At 50.4% G+C, this 20,226-nt stretch overlaps 1 protein-coding gene and 1 long non-coding RNA gene across 5 annotated transcripts; both read left to right on the top strand.

Moving 5' to 3' along the window:
• The first annotated feature begins 4,822 nt into the window (after positions 1-4,822).
• LOC119061392 (uncharacterized) lies at positions 4,823-8,451 on the top strand. The gene is made up of 4 exons (XR_005084770.2): positions 4,823-5,439; positions 5,536-5,605; positions 5,766-5,926; positions 8,370-8,451. It is a non-coding gene; the product is annotated as an uncharacterized LOC119061392 (long non-coding RNA).
• A 2,027-nt stretch (positions 8,452-10,478) lies between these two features.
• CD74 (CD74 molecule) lies at positions 10,479-19,644 on the top strand. Of its 4 annotated transcripts, none has more exons than XM_037161890.2 (9): positions 10,479-10,768; positions 14,853-15,025; positions 15,236-15,315; positions 15,829-15,891; positions 16,557-16,652; positions 16,966-17,050; positions 18,064-18,261; positions 18,747-18,809; positions 19,031-19,644. In XM_037161890.2, exons 1-9 carry the CDS (start codon positions 10,692-10,694, stop codon positions 19,039-19,041), a joined length of 846 nt encoding a protein of 281 aa, XP_037017785.2. In that variant the 5' UTR covers positions 10,479-10,691; the 3' UTR covers positions 19,042-19,644. The 4 variants fall into 4 exon arrangements, with proteins under 4 accessions (XP_037017785.2, XP_037017784.2, XP_037017788.1 ...); XM_037161889.2 differs by having other exon boundaries at positions 10,480-10,768; positions 14,850-15,025; XM_037161893.2 differs by lacking the exon at positions 18,064-18,261 and having other exon boundaries at positions 10,487-10,768.
• Positions 19,645-20,226: the final 582 nt, after the last annotated feature.

Here is a 20,226-nt window from a genome sequence, read left to right on the forward strand (position 1 = left end):
GTCTTAGCCAAGATCATAAGCAAGTAAGCGGAAGAATCTTGAATTTCAACTTGACTCCATCTGGCTTGAGTCTGAATCTTTCTATTCTTATTTTTTAAAATGATTTATTTATTTTTAAAGAGGGGGGGGGAGGGAGAAAGAGAAGGAGGGCAACACTGATGTGTGAGAGAAACACTGACTGGTTGCTCCTCGCATCCCCCAGCCGAAGACCTGGCCCACAGCTCAGGCATGTGCCCCGACTGGGAGTTGAACTGGTGACCTCGGTCTGGGATAATGCCCACCCACTGAGCCACATCACTGGGGGCTGGGCTCTTAAACTTGACATACTCCTTCCTTGATAGTAATTGGTAAGGGTGTTTTATCAGTGGGCCCACTGGTGGGGGTGCTAAGTCCAGGCCTAGAGCCCGCAAGCGGGCCTGTACTTCCATTCTTCCAGCCCCAATTAGTGTTTAGCAACTTTGAGCTTGCCTGGCAAACAACCAGGGACTCTGTCAAGGAGAAATCATGATCTTAGGAAAACCATGTTTGTATGATGAATAACTGAGCTTGCGAAAAAAAGTGGCATTGGGAAAAAATGAAAATTGAGAAATGCAGAACAATAATACCTGGCAGGTGAGTGCTGAAGAGAATAGAAAGCCAAGGGACAGGGTGAGGTGCAAAGTATGGAAGTTATAGTAAGGAGAGTTGTAGCTCTGCCTCAAGGAAATACCAATAATGGTAATGCTGATAACAAAAATGCATTAAGCAACTAAAAGGTAGCATTTAATCCTCACAGTCATACTAGCAGAAATAAGAAAGTAGGTACTGCCCTGGCTGGTGTGGCTCAGTGGATTGAGCACTGGCCTGCGAACCAAGGGGTCACTGGTTGGATTCCCAGTCGGGGCACATGCCTGGGTTTTGGGCCAGGTCCCCAGTGTGGGGAGCATGAGGGGCAACCACACATTGATGTCTCCTCTCTCTCTTTCTCTCTCCCTTCCCCTCTCTCTAAAACTAAATAAATAAAATCTTAAAAAAAAAGAAAGTAAAAAAAAAAGAAAGTAGGTACTGCTGTTATTACCATTGTACAGATGAGGAAACTGAGGCATGGCATGCTAGTAGGTAGCAGAGTTGGGATTCAGCCAGAGCAACTTGGGCTGGAGTCCACTTTTTGGATTGCCACACTGTCCTAGAACTGGCTGTTCATGTAGGTAATGAGCTTTCTGTCTTTGGAGGTATACAAGCAAATCACTAGGAAATGCTCAAGAAGGATATTCTTGAGTAGGACAGAAGCCTAGTGAACTGATATTAAGCTTATCTGGAGACTAATGGAGGTACAAATTGCCTACATGAAACAAAGATTGGGAAGGAATCCCATCTGTCTTTCTAAACTGCCTCTTTTCCTAAGGGAATAGAGACCACAGGAGGCATGACCTTCACTAACAACTGGTCCAAGTGAGTAAGGGGTCTGTGGGAGGCAATGTGGCATGATAGTTAAGTGAATGGGCTCTGCAGACAGCTCAGACCTGGTTTCAAGTCCTGAAAGTGCTAATACCACTTATTAGCACTTAGTATTTATGCATCTCATTTAGATTCACAGGGCTGTTGTGACCTTAAAATGAGAAAACACAGAGTAATTTGTACTTAATCAAAGAGAAGACACAGCATTCCACCAAGAGGGAATGAAAGTCAGGAGCCAGGGACTTGGTGTAATTCAGAAAGTTTCACTAATTCCTCAGACCCAGTGGATGCGGCGGTTGGTGGCAGTATTTGGGAAATGAGCTGCCAGGCGGAGGAAGGGGGTCTGAGTGCTGGGCGCAGGAAAAGAGCTGGCAGGGAGCTGGTTTTGTTGCCTTGGAGGACAGACACTCAAGAGCCACTCTTGAGATTTCCAGCCAAGATGGAGGTGTAGGTGGACACACTGTGCCTCCTCACGCAACCAAAATTAAGGACAACAAAAATTTAAAAACAAAAAAACAACCAATAGACAGAAAATTGAATTGTACAGAAGTCTGACAACCATTCATCCAGACCGTTAAGAGGGGCACAGTTGGTGGCCAGCAGAGAGGGGTTGTGGCAGGAAAAAGTGACAGTTGGCAGACCTGGGGTGAGCAGGTGGTGGCCGGCAGACCCCGGACACAGGGAGGCAATGAGCAGACCCAGTGAGGTGCACAAGGCGGCTGGCAGACTGCGGTTGCACATTCACATGCAGACAAACTAGGCAAAAACAGGCAGTGAGACAGACTGCACAACCCAGGGTCCCAGTGCCAGGAAATAAAGCCTAAAAGCACCGATTGAAAACACTTGTGGGGGTTGAGGTGCTGGGAGAGACTCCCAGCCTCACAGGAGAGTTCGCTGGAGAGACCCACAGGGTCCTAGAAGGCACACAAGCCCATCCACCCAGGAACCAGCACCAGAAGGGCCCAGTTTGCTTGTGGGAAGTGGCAGAGGGGACAGAAATCCGAGAGAGCAGAAGAGCAAGCACCATTGTTCCTTCTCTGACCCTGCCCCCACACATAACGTCACAACTCAGAGACTGGGTTTCCCCAGCCTGGTGAACACCTAAAGCTCCGTCCTTCATTCATAACAGGTGTGACCTGACCAAATAAAAATGGCTCCAACGCAAGAACAAATCAAAGCCCCAGAGCCAATACTTTTAATTGACCAAGAGATAGCCAACCTATCAGATGCACAGTTCAAAGCATTGGTGATCAGGATGCTCACAGAATTGGTTGATTTGGGTCACAAATTAGACGAAAAAAATGAAGTCTACACTAAGTGAATTGAAGAAAAATGCACCAGGGAGCCAATAGTGACGGGAAGAAAACTGGGACTCAAATCAATGGAGTGGACCAGAAGGAAGAAAAAAACATTCAACCAGAAAAGAATGAAGAAAGAATTAAAAAAAAAAATGAGGAGAGGCTTAGGAACCTCCAGGACATCTTTAAATGTTCCAACATCAAATTATAGGGGTACCAGGAGGGGAAGAGGAAGAGCAGGTGGAAACCTTATTTGAACAAATAATAAAGGAGAACTTCCCCAATCTGGCAAAGGAAATAGACTTCCAGGAAGTCCAGGAAGAAGCTCAGCTCTCTTGCCAAAGAAGTTGGACCCAAGGAGGAACACATCAAAGCACATGATAATTACATTACTCAAGTTTAAAATGAAGGAGAGAATTCTAGAAGCAGCAAGAGATAAGGAGACAGTCACCTACAAAGGAGTTCCCATCAGACTATCAGCTGATTTCTCAAAAGAGACCTTGCAGGCAAGAAGGGGCTGGAAAGAAGTATTTCAAATCATGAAAGGCAAGGACATACATCCAAGATTGCTCTATCCAGCAAGACTTTCATTTAGAATCGAAGGGCAGATAAAGAGCTTCTCAGATAAGGTTGAGTTAAAGGAGTTCACCATCACCAATATTATATGAAATGTTAAAGGGACTTATCTAAGAAAAAGAAGATAAAAAATAATATATGAACAGTAAAAAGACAGCAATCTCATGGTTATTAACAGCCACACCTAAAACAAAAGCAAACCAAGCAAACAACTAGAACAGGAACAGAACCACAGAAATGGAGAACACATGGAGAGTTAGCAACAGGGGCGTGGGAGGAGGAAAGAGGGGGAAAAGGTACAGAGAATGAGTAGCATAGACGGAGGGGAGAAAATAGGGGGAGGGCAAGCATAGTATGGGAAATTTAGAAGCTAAAGAACTTATGACTCATGGACATGAACTAAGGGGGGTGATGTAGATAGGGGGGTTGTGCAGAATGGAGAGGAATGAAGGGGGGAAATGGGACAACTGTAAATATAATTAATAAAATATATATTTTTAAAAAGAGCCACTTCTGCCTGGGGAGGAAGCTGGAGGCCAGAGTGACAGCTCTGTGGAAGCACCTGGCAGGAGGTGGGCAGGACACCGACCCCCAAATGCTGGCTTTACTTCTTTCCCTCCCAGTCACCTCCCAACCCAATTTGCAGACCTGTTCTTGTCTCATGACTCCATGTGGCCAAGTGCATGGGCATCTCTCAGTCCTCCTGCCTTGCCCTCTTGCCAGTATTTGACACGGTTGACACTCCCTCCTTCACTTTACTGGGATCTCTGACCGTCCCTGACCGCTCCTCCTGCTGGTCAGGGCTGCTCCTCCATTTGGCCTCTAAATGCTGAGAGTCCCCAGAGCACAGCCCTAGTCCCGTGGCCTTAAATTATTGTGTGCAGGTTGATCATTCACAAGTGTATATGTTTATTCTTTAAGTTTCAGGCCAATATCTTCACCCATCTACTAGCTGTCTACGCGTGGTATCACCCGAGTACAGCTGGAACAGAGCTCCACAGTCTGCCCGTTCTGGAACGCGTTCTTCCAGTCCTCCCCATCTCAGTGAATGCCAGCATCCACTGTACATTGGTGCCCCAAGCCCGACACCATCTTTGACCTCATTCCCACAGCAAGTCCTGACATTTCTACCTTCAAAACAGCTGTCGGGTCCGTCCACTTCTCCACCACCGCCACCACCTGAAAGTCGCCCTACTTCAACTTCTAACTGGTTTCTTGGCTCCCACTCCTGCCCGCTTACATCTGTATGCCATACATGATCTTAAAACATAAACCAGATCCAGTCCCTGCCTGCCCGACACTCTCCATTGACTTCCCATTGTTCTTGCAGTGACTCCAAGCAACTAGGAGGCCTCACAGCCTGGCCTGGGCCCGTCCTTCAACAATATCCCAAACCGCTCAGCTTTGCTCACTGCGCTAAGGTGCACTGCACTTTCTTCTGTTCCTCAAATGTGCCAAGAACTTCCTTTTTCTGTGAGTGATGTATTTTCTCCTTCACCCAGTAGGAGAGCTCAGCAGCATCACCCCCTCCCCTCTGCATCTAGTCTGGCCTGAGTCGTGTGGACTGGTCTGACAGTTTTACTCTTCACCCACTTCCACGCTCCCAGCCACAGCCTCCATCAGGCCTGCCTCTCCGGCTTGACTTTTCACCAGAGCCTCCTGACTGGTCTTCCTGCCTCCAGCCTCAAGCTGAGATCTGACCCCAGCCACAGAGTGAACCCTACCACCCCCGACCCTAAGCCCGGCACAGTCTTTGGTAGTCTGGACTTTGACTGAGTTCTGACTCCTGCACCACCGGAGACTGGGCTCAGCCCTTGCCAGGTGTCTCCAAATGCCCCTGTATCCTAGTGCCTGAGCCAGAACTGGCACTCGAATCATACCTGTTAGATGAATGAGTCATGGGGAGGACGCAGTCCGCTGTGCTCAGCTGCACTACGGGAGACTGCGTGTCTAAAGGCCATGCTACTGACCTACCTGCCAGATGGCGCCCTGCCCTGGGGAAGGGTCCCAGATCCTGAACTGGTTATAGAACACCGGACCTTGGGCAACTCAGATTCTCTTCTTGCTCAGCTGCCCCTGTTCAGTAAGATGGGAAAGAGCAGAGCAGCTAGTCTCCTTCCAGAAACAGGTATTATATCATTATATTCAGGGCCTTTTGTAACAAAATGTGTCCCCATCCAGCCTGTCCTGATTTTCCATCTTTTTCCCCCTAACATATATTTAGCTTGCATTCTTCTATAAAGAAGAGATTTCTTCAACTGGGGTTGAATTACACATCCTTCTAAAGAGGCAGGGTAAGTTATTCTAAGTAATGCTGCAATTGTCCTATGTTTGACTGGCCTGTGCCCCCTTAGGTTGATTCCAGAGTCCTTACAGATCCCAGTAATCTCTGGACGTGTTATTGCTTTCTGGAAAAGTGATGTCTCTGACTTGCCTGTATTCTCCCCTCCTCAGCTCTGCCAGCTGCCACCTGGGAACCAGGATGTGAATCCAGGAATCTGCCTCGGAGCTCTTTTGTCAACACTCCTGTCCTGCTGCAGGCGTTGGTCTCAGCTCTGCGAGACCTTGCCCTGTAACCTCGGCCAGTTCTCCCCTCTCTCAGCTGCACTTTCTCTGTATGTAGTGGGGAAGCTGAATTCTCCCCTAACTCTGTATCCCCCTCCAGGGGTGTGGCAGATACCAAGCCTGCCTTCTTGCCTCTCTGTCCCCTTCCCAAGCAGGAAGAGTACGTGGGATGGGGCTCCTCTGCTGGGCAGTGGGGCCCGTCTGACAGCTGAGCCCTCTTGCCCTGTTAGAACAGGTGGAGGGAGCCATCGTCCAGCCCACTGGGAAACGCAGTCTTCAGGCCCACCTTTCTGACTGGGATTGTCTCTAGCTTCCAACAGGCAAGGACAGGATGACCTTTGGGGTCATCCTCAGTCTTGTCCTAAAGTTGCCTCAGAGTAAAAGGCTTTACTTAGACGGCCATTTTGTTATTGCAGCTAGGAATCAGTAGACTCTGAGGCATGTTTTTCTTTATTTTAAATTAAGTTTAACTTCGTATCAAAGTTATAAATGCACATATTTAAAGAATCAAATATTTCCATATTTCTATGGCTGTGAAAAATAGCAGCTCCTCACCTTCCTTTTTACACCATTTCAAAACATGTTTAGCCAATTTTTTTGGTGCTTGCCTCCATATCTCTGAGTAACTTGTGGTATTGTTACTTTCCGATTTTTCAGTTTTAAACACTATTGGGTTGGCTGGTCACTATGGAAGATGGTTCAGGCCTCTTTCCCTCTGTCCCTCCAGGTCACTCCCCCTGTCCCCCCTATGCCTCTGTCACATGTTCGGTTAGGTCAGTGCGCAAAGGTCATCGATTATGACAGTGCGAATACTGTTCGTAGCTGAGCCGAGCTGCATAGCATCCAGGGATAACTACTCACTTCCTGTAGTTTTTCTTTTCCCAAGAGTTAAGAGTTGTCTTAGTTTTTCATTTTCTTAATTTTCTGTGAAATTATCATAATTCAACCTCATACTCTCCAGAAATGATCTGTTTCTTAGTCCATTCAGGCATATTAGGTGTCTATCTGTTTAACCTCCTCAGCACGTGCCTTCCAGAGCCTCTGGCAAGGATCTGTTCCTTTGCTCCCAGGATTTTTCTGTCCTGTCACCTGAGGGTCCCCATCTCCTCTTATGAGGTGAATTTCAGTTTCTGTGTCCCTGGTCTTCCTTTACTTTCAGCGAACTCCTTCTTTTTGGCTGAGCATAATTTTCTGAAGCTTTTTGAGAGAACTAAATCTTTTGGGATACTGAAAATAACACCCTCACCCATTTGACATTTTGGCTTACTAAAGAGTCTGGGATGGAAGTAATTTCCCACAGGATTTTGAAGGCATTACTTCATTATCTTCTAGTTTCTAGGGTTGCTATGAAACAGTCTGAACTTATTCCGATTCCTGGTGCTTTGTATCTGTCTTGTTTATTCCTTCTTAGAAATCTGTGGACTCTTCTTTTTGTCTTTATTTTTTCCTGAATCCACGATGATGTGGCTTAGTGAGAAATTATTTTGGTACCTTGACCTCAGAACTCACCAGGCCCTTTTAGTTTGGAAATTTATGTCTGAGTTCTGGAAATTGTGCTGTGTTACTCCACTGATGATTTCTTCCCCCCACCCCTGATTTTCTCTGTTCTCTATTTCTGGGAACTCTGATATTTTGCTGTTGGGCCTCCTGGACTGGCCTCGAGTTCTCGCATATTTTCTTTCTTTTTATCTTTATAGTCTACTTTCTGGGAGACTTAAACAAAAAACTTTATCTGCCATCTACTGATTGTTTAACATCAGCCTTTGTATTTTTAATTTTAAATGGCTGTGGTTTTGTTCTTCTAACAATACTTTTATCTCTGTAGCCTCTTACTCTGGTTTCATGAGTGCAGTACGGTCCCGTGTTTCCATTTGCTTCTTCCATGGGCTTTTTTGGGTGGTTGGTTGTTTGCTTTGCTCATTCGCTCTTATGTTGGAGAGTTTCTTCAGATGTTCCATGATCCCTGATTGTCCAAAAAGCCAAGTGAAAGCTGTGACTCGTGAGCAGAAAGTACCCACAGAGGCTCCCTGCAGGGCTGTCTTGGCTGTTTCACTGGGGAACTGCTAATGTCTGAGCTTTAGGTCATTCCTCCTGGGGTGGTCATGCTCCCCTGAGAAGGGCCCCCCCCCCCCCCCATTTATTGCCAGAGGGAGAAGGCTGAACTGGGCTGGGGAAAAGGCTGAGACTCTCAGCTTTAGTACCAGGCCCATGAAGTGCGGATAAACTTCCGGCTCCCTCTCAGGTGACGGGAGGGAGAGGACACAGGCAGCCAACTGTTTTATAGACGGACTTCCAACCGAGCCTCCTTTTAACCCCACCTTGACTCCCCCCAGGTGCCTAGCAACCCAAGTTCTGAGCCTGTCCTGCCATGAAAGTAGGTGGCTTGTTAGCTTTTCTAGCTGCAGGTCTAGGATTCAGCCTTCTGGGGTCTGCTCTCCAGCTTCTAGAATTCTGCTGCTGTTTGCTCATCTCTTGTTCTCTTTGTCCTTACAGATTTACACTTTAAAAACAAACAAACACCCCACAAGTGGTTGTCATTTAGTGACAGAAGCAAAGTGAGAGAGGAAGCAAAGGTATGTGTCTGTTCCAGCCATCATTACCACATCTTTAAAAAATTGAGCTATAATTCACATATCATAAAACTTTTAAAATGATACACATCAGTGGTTTTCTGTATATTCACAAAATTGTGCCGCCATCACCACTAGTCCCGAGTATTTTTATCACCCCAAAAGGAGACGCCCTATCCATTGGCAGTCATCCCCACCCCTCCCCGCAGCCTCTGGCGACCACTAAGCTGCTTTCTGTCCCGGTGGATTCCTCCGGCCCAGACATTTCCCATCAGTGGGGTCACAGTGTGTAACTTATGTGTCTGGCTTATTTCACTTAGCATAATGCCTTCAAGATTCATTTTGTGGCATGAATCAGTACTTCACTTCTTTTAAAAAAATTAATTTTATTTATTTATTTGCTTTAAAATTTATTTATTTATTTTTAGAGAGAGGGGAAAGGAAGGAGAAAGAGAGGGAGAGAAACACCAATGTGTGGTTGCTTCTTTCATGCCCCCTACTGGGGACCTGGCCTGGAACCAAGCCATGTGCCCTGACTGGGAGTTGAACCAATGACCCTTTGATTCGCAGGCCAGCGCTCCATCCACTGAGCCGCACCAGCCAGCGCTCAAGTTTATTTTTGTATATGGTGTAAGAGAGTGGCCCAGCTTCACTTACTGCATGTGTCTGTCCAGTTTTCCCAAAATCACTTGTTGAAGAGAGACTGTCGTTTCTCCGTTGTATATTTTTGCCTTCTTTGTTGCAGATTAATTGACCTGATAAGTGAGGGTTTACTTCTGGGCTCTGTATTCTGTTTCACTGATTTATATGTCTGTTTTCATGCCAGTAGCATGCTGTTTTGATTATTATAGAATCATAGTATTACTTGAAATCAGGGCAGAAAAATATCTTAATAGTAAATATTTGAATAATAACAGTTTTTTTACTTGAGCATCTCCTATTGCACCAGCCTCTGTGCCAAATGCTTATTTAATCTAATAACTCTGCCAGTTTAGGGCTGATAGTAATATCCTTACTTTACAGAGGGAAAAACAGTACACAAAGGTTGAGGAACTGGCTCACGTCACACAGCTAGGATGTCTCTGACTTGGGATTTGAACTCAGTCTGTCTGCATCAAAGGCCATGTCTGCTCTTCTCCCTCCCCTGACACACACACGTGTGTGTGTGTGTGTGTGCGTGTGTGTGTGTACTATCTCCCTGACTCTTCAATTTAAGATTCACTGAATCTTAGAACCACAAAGTCTTTAAATAAAAAAAAAATTTAAAAACACACAAAAGATAAAAGATTAACAAAATGAATATGGCGTATAAGCCATAGAAAATAAGAAATAAAACCTTGCCAACACAGTTAAATCTCCTTTGGGTGCACTTTCTCCCTCTCTTTTATTTTCCTCCCTCCTTCCCCTTCCTGGATTTGAGCCACACAATCTGAGCATTGGGAGGGAGAAGGGAAGAAGGTTAAAAACATGGGCTGCACCGATTCCTGGGTGTGCGTAGCCCTTCAGGTCTCTATCTGTAAATGGAGATAATAAAACAGTCCTCAAAGGGTCACTATAAAGATGAAATGGAACAAAGTATGCAAACCAGTTAGCACAGGGCCTGGCACAAAGGTGGGTTTAGTACATGGTGGTGAGTATTAATACTAGAGCCTTAAAGCTATGGACTCTGGTTCATGAACTGCCTGACTTAGATGGGAGTGGAGGAAACACTGAGTCAGTCCAACTCTCCTTTCCTGATTATGAGATGACATTGCTGAGGCCAGAGAGATGGAGAGGGATTTTGCTGAGCTCACAGAGGGTGAGAAGCTCCTTTCTGTACCTGCGTATCTATGGGTGAGAAGGGGAGACAAAGGCATTTTCTGCTTCAAAATAATTTCCTGTCTAGAGAGTGATGTTTTTAGAAACATCCAAAGAACCTTATGAATCCAAAGGTCTGCTCAGAAACAAGTGATGAGGGCCTTCAATAGCCAATGGGAGCGCACTGGCCTTTCCACCTACCTGAGGAGCTTCCCCTCCTGATCCTGCCCCATCAAAGGCAGATCTGCTCAAGTCAGGGTATTTCCAGCTTTGTGGCTTTCACTTCCACTTCTGCCAGGTGGGTGGAGTGGCCTCCTGTGGACGAATCAGATCTCTCCTCAGCCCAAACTTCAAGAGGTGAGCCAGGAGTTCAGGGTCTCAGATACACAGGCAGCAGCAGCGGCAGCAGCGGCAGCAAGAGGCTTGGATTAGACCGGAGGCCAGAACTATGGATGACCAGCGTGACCTCATCTCCAACCATGAGCAGCTGCCCATGTTGAGCCAGCGCCCTGGAGCCCCAGAGAGGTACGTGGGAGCAGCAGAAGAGTTCACGCACATCCCAGGTCGCACAGACGTGTGGAGGTGCTGGGGAAGGGGCACTAGACTGTAGTCGCAGGAGGTATGGAATTAGGCTGTGACCCTAACAACGTTTGGGTAATTTTGAGCACATCTCTGGCCTGCCCAGGGCTTCAGTTCTCCCTCCTGTAACATGAGGGAGCTCCTCTAGGGCAGGGGTTTTAATTTTACATCATGAGCTTCTCTTCTGAAAATTGGAAGAGAGCTCTGTACTCTTCCTAGAGTTTCACACAGTATCAGGGGCTTCTCGTGAGGCTGGGCCATGAACCCTAGGTTAGAAATCTTGGAATAGATTTTTAAAATATTACGCATACTAGATGGAGAAACAAAGTTCCTAAAAGAAGGATAGGGCAGCTTATCGCAGGAGTTCCTTCCAAATAACCGTGGATGGGCACGCGTGTTCGAACCAAGGGGATTGTATTGCAGGTGTCTGTAGAGCAGACGAGACATCAGCCATCACAGGAGGTTTTGGAAGATGTTGGAAGGGGGTCAAAAAAGGGCAAGGGAGGCTCTGGCTAAATTTCTAGAGAGGTCTGAGGGTTGATGTGGGTTGTGTTCGGCCTGTGCCCTCTCCCTTGCAGCAAGGGGCCACTTAGAGGACCCCCGTGCCCCTCTCCCAGCCTCAAGATGGCCTCACCAATGTGTTTTTCTGAAAGGGGAGGGGCTAGATTACCCCAGTGTAGTTACCCCAATGTCCCCCGTGCTCCCCATCCACAAAAAGTAATTTGTGAAACATTGGGACATTGGGACACACAGCTAGTTGTGATGATGTCAGTTGTTGCCAGGCAGAAAGGGGTTTGAGAGAGGCACTCAGAGATGTCATGAGGACCTGCCTTCTGGGGGACAGACCATTGAAGCAATGACCTGTGAAAATCCTGCGGAATCCTGTGACTAGGAGGGCCAGCCAGCTCTCTTGTGATGGCTGGATTCTGGTCCAGGTTCTGTACTGTCACATGTGACTTGGATAAATCACTGCTTCTTTCTGGGTCTCAGTAATAATAACAATAGCCATAATAGTTCCTGTTCACTGAGTACTTGCTACCAGTTCTCAGCTACTGTTGGTAATTTCAGACACAACTGAATGCTAAACTTCAATGCTGATTCTCACAGTAACCCTATGAGTCAAGTGCTTTTATTATCCCATTCTTTACATGAGAAAATTGAGGCTCATTTTGGTAAGTGATTTACCTAAATTATCACAGCTAGTGAATATTGGAGCCAGAATCGGAACCCAGGACTAGTCTGGTTTCAAATTTTGAACTGACTACCATCTGGCCCACTTTTAGAGGTACAGTTTGCAGAGAGGGGAGGTGGGACCTTCTGAGCTCAGGCCACCCAGTGAGTTGCAGACCCAGCGTAGGCTCAGTGTACGGAGAGGGTGCCCCCTTGTCAAATCCACGTCTGGTTTTCCTTTTAGTTCAGCTACTGCTTCTTTTTTTTTTTAATTAATTTTTTTATTGATTATGCCATTACAGTTGTTCTATTCCCCCCCTTCATTCCCCTCCACCCTACTCCCCCATCCCCACCATTACCCCCCCTTTAGTTTATGACCATGTGTCTCAAGTTCTTTGGATTCTATATTTCCCATGCTATTCTTGCCCCCCCATCTATTTTCTATCTACTGTCTATGCTACTTATTTTCTGTACCTTCTCCCCCCTTCTCCTCCTCCCACTCCCCTGTTGCTAACCCTACTTGAGATCTTCATTTCTATGTTTCCACTCCTGATCTAGCTGTCCTTTTAGTTTGCTTTTGTTTTAGGTGTGGTTGTTAATAACTGTGAGTTTGCTGTCCTTTCACTGTTCATGTTTTTTTTAACTTCTTTTTCTTAGATAAGTCCCTTTAACATTTCATATAATAAGGGCTTGGTGATGACAAACTCCTTGAATTTGATCTTATCTGAGAAGTGCTTTATCTGCCCTTCCATTCTAAATGAAAGTTTTGCTGGGTAGAACAATCTTGGATGTAAGTCTTTGGATTTCATGACTTGGAATACCTCTTTCCAGCCCCTTCTTACCTGTAAAGTCTCTTTTGAGAAATCCACTGACAGTCTGATGGGGACTCCTTTGTAGGTGACTGTCCCCTTAGCTCTTGCTGCTTCTAGGATTCTCTCCTTCATTTTAATCTTGGCTAATGTAATGATGATGTGCCTTGGTCTGTTTCTTCTTGGATCCAACTTCTTTGGGACTCTCTGAACTTCCTGCTTCTAAAACTGGCTTGGCCCTGTGTGCTCAGGCCACGCTAGACTTGAGCCAGTTTCAGACCCTTTTGTGAACACTTCTGCCTGGCAACATTATTGTCATCATCCCTGCAAGTTTTGGTTGGCTCCTGACTTTGACCAACTTATTACTGAAGGAAGCTGTGGAAGGAGGAAACAAAGAGAGGGGTGGTGAGTTGGCCCTGGTCCAGAACCCAGAGGACACGCATTGAAGATGTCTAAAGAGGAAGGAAACCAGAGGTTAAAGTTAACTATTAACTCCCTTGAGAATAGCAGTCCAAATTACCTGTGGAGTGCTAGTGCTAATAATGGAGGGGAGTGTTCTACCCCCATGATCTTATCAATATAACAACCTTTTGAGTAGATGTTCTTACCTCGGCTCACTCAGAGAGGCTGACTTACCCTGGGCCCCTGAGCTAATGGAGTGGCAGACACTCATCTTCAATATAGCTCTCAAGATTCTTAGGCCTTATGAGAAACTGAGGTTCAGAGAAGGGAAGGGACTTCCTTGCATCCACACGGGGAGAGGCAGAGCTGGGACTAGCCTCGGCGAGGGGGTGCCGAAGGACAGAGCATGTTGATAATGAGCCGCAGATGCTGAACCCCAGCAGGACTCGGGCTTCACCAACTTTGGAGGCTAGGCCACCCCTGTTCTTCGGAAAGGCCACGAGGTGGGACTTGTTTTCCCTTCCTGCCTGGTCTCCTCCTTGTTCCCACATGGGTGTTTGCTTTCTCCGTCAAGAGTAGCAACCCTTCGGGCAGAGTTCTGGCCCAGGAAGTGCAGAAGGCCAGAGGGCAGGGAGCCGGAGGGAATGGGTGTGTCTGGTGCCGTGAAAGGCTGGGCAGAGGGGGGTCCTTGCGGTTCCTGGCCCTCCTGGCTGGTTGCGGGAGTAAACAGGGTACAGCTTCATCCTGACAGTTTCTAGTGGGTTTACTGGGAGTCCCACCCCCGGGGGTGAGGTCAGGGACTCTCGTGGTCCTGGGGCAGGATCCCTGCTTCTTCCGTGCTGTAACTTGTACACGTGCCCTGCCAACGACTTCCAAGACCAGCAGCTGGTAGGCTCCGAGGTTTGAGGTCTGGCCAGCCCGCCCTGTGCAGCCGGCCAGTGCAGAGAACGTGAGGCCCAGGCCCCACATTCCTGCAGAAGTCCCTCCCGAGTGGAGGTCACCACGTGAAATACTTCTGTGCCCATGTGGCAGGCCCAGAGAATGGCAGAGACGTGTTCAAAGACACACGGGGAATCGGGGCCACTGGGGGGCAGTGTCCAATGCCCCCAACCTACTCTTAAAATGTTATGGTCTCACTTCTCTTTTTCAGGTGGGCCCACAAGCTCTGCAGTCCAGGTCCCACTTCCTTCCCTTTTCTGAGTTCACTGCAGAGGTGGGGTGGGTAGGAGGGCGAACATCCCCTTCCCCTCCAGGGCAGCCAGGATCCTCGGGACACCCTCTGGCAGAGGGAACCTGGGGAGACCCTCCTCCTCAACCCCTTACTGCGCAGGTGGGACAGAGGCTGAGAGGAGACCTGACGCTGGTCCCTAGCTCTTCCCCCCTGAGCCCAGGCCCAGGGGCAGCTCCAGCACTTCAGTCTGGGAGGGCTGTACTGCCAGCAATGTTTGGAAGTAAGGGCCGGGGCGATGTCTTTAAGCTGCATGTCCATAGGCACTTGTTTGTGCTTAAAGTGTGTGTTTCTCAGGGGTAGCCATGGAGGTGGGTAGGCTGGTGGAAATGGGGGGACACCTCCCCCCACTCCCAGCCAGTTCCCGGCGCAGCCACCTCCGTGGACTTGGCTCTGATATACCCTCCCTCCCCTACAGCAGCAAGTGCAGCCGTGGGGCCCTGTACACAGGCTTCTCTGTCCTGGTGGCTCTGCTCCTGGCTGGTCAGGCCACCACTGCCTACTTCCTGTACCAGCAGCAGGGCCGGCTGGACAAGCTGACGGTCACCTCGCAGAACCTGCAGCTGGAGACCCTGCGCATGAAGCTTCCCAAGCGTGCGTGCCCCACCTCCATCCTGACACCCCCCACCCCCATCCCCCCTCACCTCAGACCCCAGTCCTGCACCTAGCTGGGCCCACTGTCTTCTCCTTCTGGTCTGGAGTTCCAGCCCCTCCTCAACCGGGTCTGAGACCTGGGTCCCCAGATCTGAGTACTCTTCCCTGGGCACTGGGGCCACACTCATGCGGTGCCTCCTGACCCCACAGCTGCCAAGCCTCTGAGCCAGATGCGGATGGCCACGCCCATGCTGATGCACGCGCTGCCCATGGAAGGAGTGCTCCAGGGGGTGAGGACAATCCTGGGGCGGTGCGGGGCGGGGGGGAGTGTTATCTATCCTGGTTGGAGGGCAGGGGTCAGGGGATGGGGGAGACCAGCTGGCCTGGGGAAAAAGCCCAGCTGGGGAGGTGTCCTGGCTGCTGGGGGAGGACAGGGCCCCCTCAGGGAGAAGAGGAATCCCAGGACAGGGGAGAGTCTCTTAGGGCAATCCCTGACAGGGGGCCCTGCCCTTTACAGTTTACAAGGTGTTTCTTCTGTCCCACAGCATCTCACGGTCCCCTCCCATTCTCAGAGGCCTTATATACAAATAAGGTTGCTTCTCACAAAACTACCTGCTGCCCACAAAGCCCTGGGTGGGAAAGTGTATAGCGACCTGCTTGAGCTCTCACATTTGGAGGCAGCAGAGATGGTCCTGTGGAGCATCTGGGACTATAGACTCTTACCCAGACCCCAGCTGCTGCCTCCATGCAGGGTCCCTCCTTGGGGGGCCAGTGCTGATAACCTCCACTCCTTCCCCTCACAGCCCATGCAGAATGCCACCAAGTACGGCAACACCACACTGGACCATGTGATGCACCTGCTTCTGGTGAGTGGGACCTGGCCGGGGGCCCTATCTGCCCACACAAGTCCCGGGCAAGGCCATGCTCTGAGTCCCGCACCTTGCCTGGCTCATAGCAGACATGCAATATGGGCCAGCTGAGTCAGGGAGGGGGCACAGGAGCAGCCCTTAATAGTGTGTATTCTGGTCCTGCCATGCCCCTGCTTTTTGAGTGGTTGGATGGAGAGACCTAGGTGCCCACTTTTTCTTCCCCAAGTTTTTATTGCACAGCTATTCTGTGCCAAGCACGATGCAAGGCTCTGGACCCGCAGCAGGGAGCAGTCAGACCCAAGTCCCAATCCCATGGGGACCCCAGGGTAGCACGGGCAATAGGCAAGTGACCAGGAGATGAGGAATATGCAGAGGCCTTTGTGAGGAAAGTTGCAGGAGACACAATCTAGCTGGGGGTAGGTCCACACAGTTCTCCTGGAGGTGGGACCTGAAAGATGAATGGGCATCTGGGTCTCCTGCCTTCCAGCCTTGGAGTCTTATAGCTGTGCATTCAGCCTGCCTTTACTGCCTGCGCCTCCCCCCCGCAACCCCATCACGGGTCCACCCCTCAGAAGGGAAGACCAGGGGAACATGGGTTGCACATTTCACCTTACCTGCCAGGAGCTCTTTTTAACCTTCCTTCCTACCCTGCTACCCTGCAGAAAGGTGACCCCCTGAAGGTGTACCCACAGCTGAAGGGGACCTTCCCAGAGAACCTGAAGAAACTTAAGAGAACCATGGAGGGCCTGGACTGGAAGGTCAGCATTTCCTCATGCTCATGCCTCCTCCCCTGATGGCTGGGGCAGGGCTGGGGAGAGGGGAGGCGAAGGGCGGGCCAGGGAGGCCATTCTCAGGAAGCTGGGGGAAGCTTACAAGGACACAAAAAGCTGCAAACTTGGAAAGGTGCTTGGAGTTGAGGAACCAACTTGGCCAAGCCCTGTGAGTCCAGGCTGCAGCTGGACCCAGGGTGCAGGGGCCCTGCCCGGCCCTCCCTGCCTCTGCCCCTAGGGGCAAATCCAGGTAGGGCTGGAGAGGGCTGTTGAGCATGACCCCCTGCCTCTGTCCCGTTAGGTCTTTGAGAGCTGGATGCATCAGTGGCTCTTGTTTGAAATGAGCAAGAACTCTCTGGAGAAGCTCACCGAAGGTTCACCAAAAGGTACAGGGAGTTGGGAGCCATGGGGTGCTGGGGCTCCTGGTCCTCCTGGTCCTCCCTCAGGGCCCTCCCAGAGCTACAGGTGTTAGAGCCTGGAGCGCTCCCTGACCCCGCTGGCCTCCCTGGCCTCTCCACTCTCATTCCTGTCACTCTGGTCTCTCCTGCGTCTTCCTTCTGGGCTTGGCTGCCCCCAGCCCCCATCCTGTCCAAGGGCCCACTGGGCACAGAGGTCCGGAGGTGACCTTGCTGTGGAGGATGGCACTAGGCAAGCAGGCCCCTGGAAGAATCCACCAGAACATCCCAGGAGTCACTGCAGTGACCTTCCCCGGCGCTCAGAGGGCACCCCCTGAGGTCATGTGGGTGCCAGACATGAGAGCTTTAGGGGTTTTTCATCTTACGGACAATGTTTACCAGGATCTTCATTCAGCTCTGGAGCTTTGAAGAACGTTATGTTTTAGCTCTGGTGATCGTCTACCACGCGAGTTCGGGCATCTCTTCCCTACGGGCCTCTGTTTCAGAAGTAGAACATCAGCGGCCCACGCTGTGTGGGCCGTAGGTTTCTCCATCGCAGACTCAGAGAAGGCACCTTAGATGCCATCCTGACCGCCCCCCCCCAGCTGATGTTTGAATCCTTTCTACAATACCCACCAGCAAACCCCTACTCCTACTAGGATACCCTCAGTAACAGAAGGTCAGATTTACCAAGATGACCACTGCTTTTCCCTAGAAATCAGAATCACCAGTGCAGTTCCAAACTTGAGCAGGCATGGAGTACGGTACTGGAAGAAACCCTCAAATTCTAGGGTGAATTAGCCAAGCAGACCTTCACTTCCTCTTTGATCTTGGACCTTGTCGGTCCAGTCCTCGGTTTCCCCATCTGTGCAGTGGGTAGAGCAGGTACAGTCACTTGGGCAGAAGGCGCCAGGCCACAGCAGTGGTATGTGGATCTCTGGTTCTGCTGAGATCCTGGCTCAGAGTCCACGCACTCACTGTCTTCACCGTGCCTGTCGCTTCAGCACTGACCAAGTGCCTGGAAGAGGCCAGCCGCATCCCTGCCGTCCACCCAGGCAGGTTCAAGCCCCAGTGCGACGAGAACGGCAACTATTTGCCGCTCCAGTGCTATGGGAGCATTGGCTACTGCTGGTGCGTCTACCCCAACGGCACCGAGGTCCCCCACACCAGAAGCCGTGGGCACCAGCACCATAACTGCAGTGGTAAGCAGTGGCTACTGTGCCAGGGAGTGTCAAAGGAGCAGGAAGGACCAGGAAGGCTGAGGGACAAGAGGTCGCTCCTGGTGCACACGCAGCCGGGGACACAGGAGGTGTAAGCTCTGAGGGGCAGCCACTCAGCCATGTACCCACCCCTTTGTCCATCCACCTGCCTCTGTCCTCACATCCACACTCATCTGTTGACTCATTTACCCTTCGGTCCTTTCACTGTGACTTCCACCCACCCGTACACTCTCCACTCACGCATCCTGAAGTCCTACAGATGTACCCCTCATTTCATCACCACTGTCCTGGCCCCTCTCTCAATTCCCGACGACCCTCGTCACCGCTGTCCAGCATGTGTCCTTCCATGTGGCACCTGCCCCCCAGGGTGGGCCTGGGGCCAGGTTGAGAAGAAACCATCCCAGGCCCCTCGCAGTGGCTACAGCAGCTGGACTGCAACTAACAATGGCCTTACTGCTCCTTCGCAGACCCACTGGACATGGAGGACCTGTCATCCGGGCTGGGCGTGACCAAGCCAGATCTGGCCCAAGGTAACGGCCCCTTCCAGGGGGATCCAGTCCCCAGCTGGGCCAACTCCCAGATCTTCCTCATGGGTAGATGCCCAGCTCAGCATGACCCTGGTCCATCCTCCCTCCCCAAGACGCCCACTTCAGAGATGAGGAACTGAGTTGTGGGTGGCTGTGTTGATAGTCAGTACTTGTACCTGAGCCAACAGGTGACCCGAACCCTAACCTGCTGCTTCTTTCTGTAGCTATAGTGTGAGAACAGCAACTGAGGACCACAGCACCCTGCCAGCCCCGCATGGCCACAGCTTCCTTGCTGTCTTCTGCCCCCCACCCAGCCCCACACTCCTCCCCTTCCACTCCCACCCTGCACCTCATCCCATGAGACTCTGGCGCCTGGCTCTCCATCTTCCTCGGACACAGCAGTCACATCGGAACGGCACAGATCAATGACCCAGGAGGGCCCTGCTGCCCACGCTCCATCCAGCAGCAGGGACACGTGGCCCAAGGAGGTGGACCGTGAGCTCGGCTGACTCCCATGGGCTCCGACACCTAGACCCATGGATGAGGGCAGGTGCAGGGAGAAGGAATGGTACTCCCCTGAGCCCCGAGGCAGGACAGGCTGCCATCCCTCCCCTTCTGGCTTTAGCCTTGGCTTTCCAGCCTGTGTAACTGGGGGCACAAGCCACCATTCCTGTCTCCAGCAACACTGACTGGGAAGAACCAGCCTTTCCACCACAACCCCTCCTCCCTCTCTGCCGAGCCCCGCCCCCCCCAGCTGTTCCCTCTGCACAGCAAGCTTGTCACCGGCCCTTAGGACCACAGCTCCTGTGAGAATAAAGTATAGTCAGTAGACAGATCACTTTCAGCTCCCGCTGTTCTGTTGGGGTCTGGTTCATTTACCCTGAAGAGGTGACTGCAGGGCTCGAGTCCGGTGGTCTGGGGGGCGCGGTGCAGCCTGCGGGGCCAGGCGGGCTGGGCTGCTGTACTCTGTACACAGACGCACTCGGCCTCCTGTTTCACCAGGGGCATGAATACTCTGCTTCCAAAATGTAGGCTCTTGTCCAAAGTTCTTCAAGCACAAACTCCTCCTGGCCCAGCTTCCATTCTCCCACACCCCGATCTTCACTGCCATTACCAAGGCCACTGATGTGATGCCAACGGGAATGGCGTGAGGACCCAGCCGGCTGTTGCCAGGAGGGAGTGCAGGCCCCTGTTGCCGAATTTCTTAACTTTTTGAGAGGAGACCAAAATCAAGACATTCAGTGTGACATCTTTGTTTCTTTTTCAAAAAATATTTTATTTATTTTTTAGAGAGGGAAAGGGAGAAAGAGAGGGAGAGAAACATCAATGTGTGGTTGTCTCTCGTGTGTCCCCCACCCCACTGGGACCTGGCCCACGACACAGGCACATGCCCTGACTGGGAATCAAACCGGTGACCCTT

This window comes from Artibeus jamaicensis, unplaced genomic scaffold, assembly GCF_021234435.1.
Source record: "Artibeus jamaicensis isolate MK-2021 breed Jamaican fruit bat unplaced genomic scaffold, CSHL_Jam_final contig_432, whole genome shotgun sequence".
Classification (NCBI taxonomy): Eukaryota; Metazoa; Chordata; class Mammalia; order Chiroptera; family Phyllostomidae; genus Artibeus; species Artibeus jamaicensis.

What these genes read in the sequence shown, in the direction of transcription:
- CD74 (XM_037161889.2), top strand. Translation starts at nt 10,692, where the DNA reads ATGGATGACCAGCGTGACCTCATCTCCAACCATGAGCAGCTGCCCATG. An exon ending in GCGCATGAAGCTTCCCAAGC is followed by an intron (nt 15,026 to 15,235) that starts GTGCGTGCCCCA and finishes CTGACCCCACAG; the next exon opens with CTGCCAAGCCTCTGAGCCAG. An exon ending in TGGAGGGCCTGGACTGGAAG is followed by an intron (nt 16,653 to 16,965) that starts GTCAGCATTTCC and finishes CTGTCCCGTTAG; the next exon opens with GTCTTTGAGAGCTGGATGCA.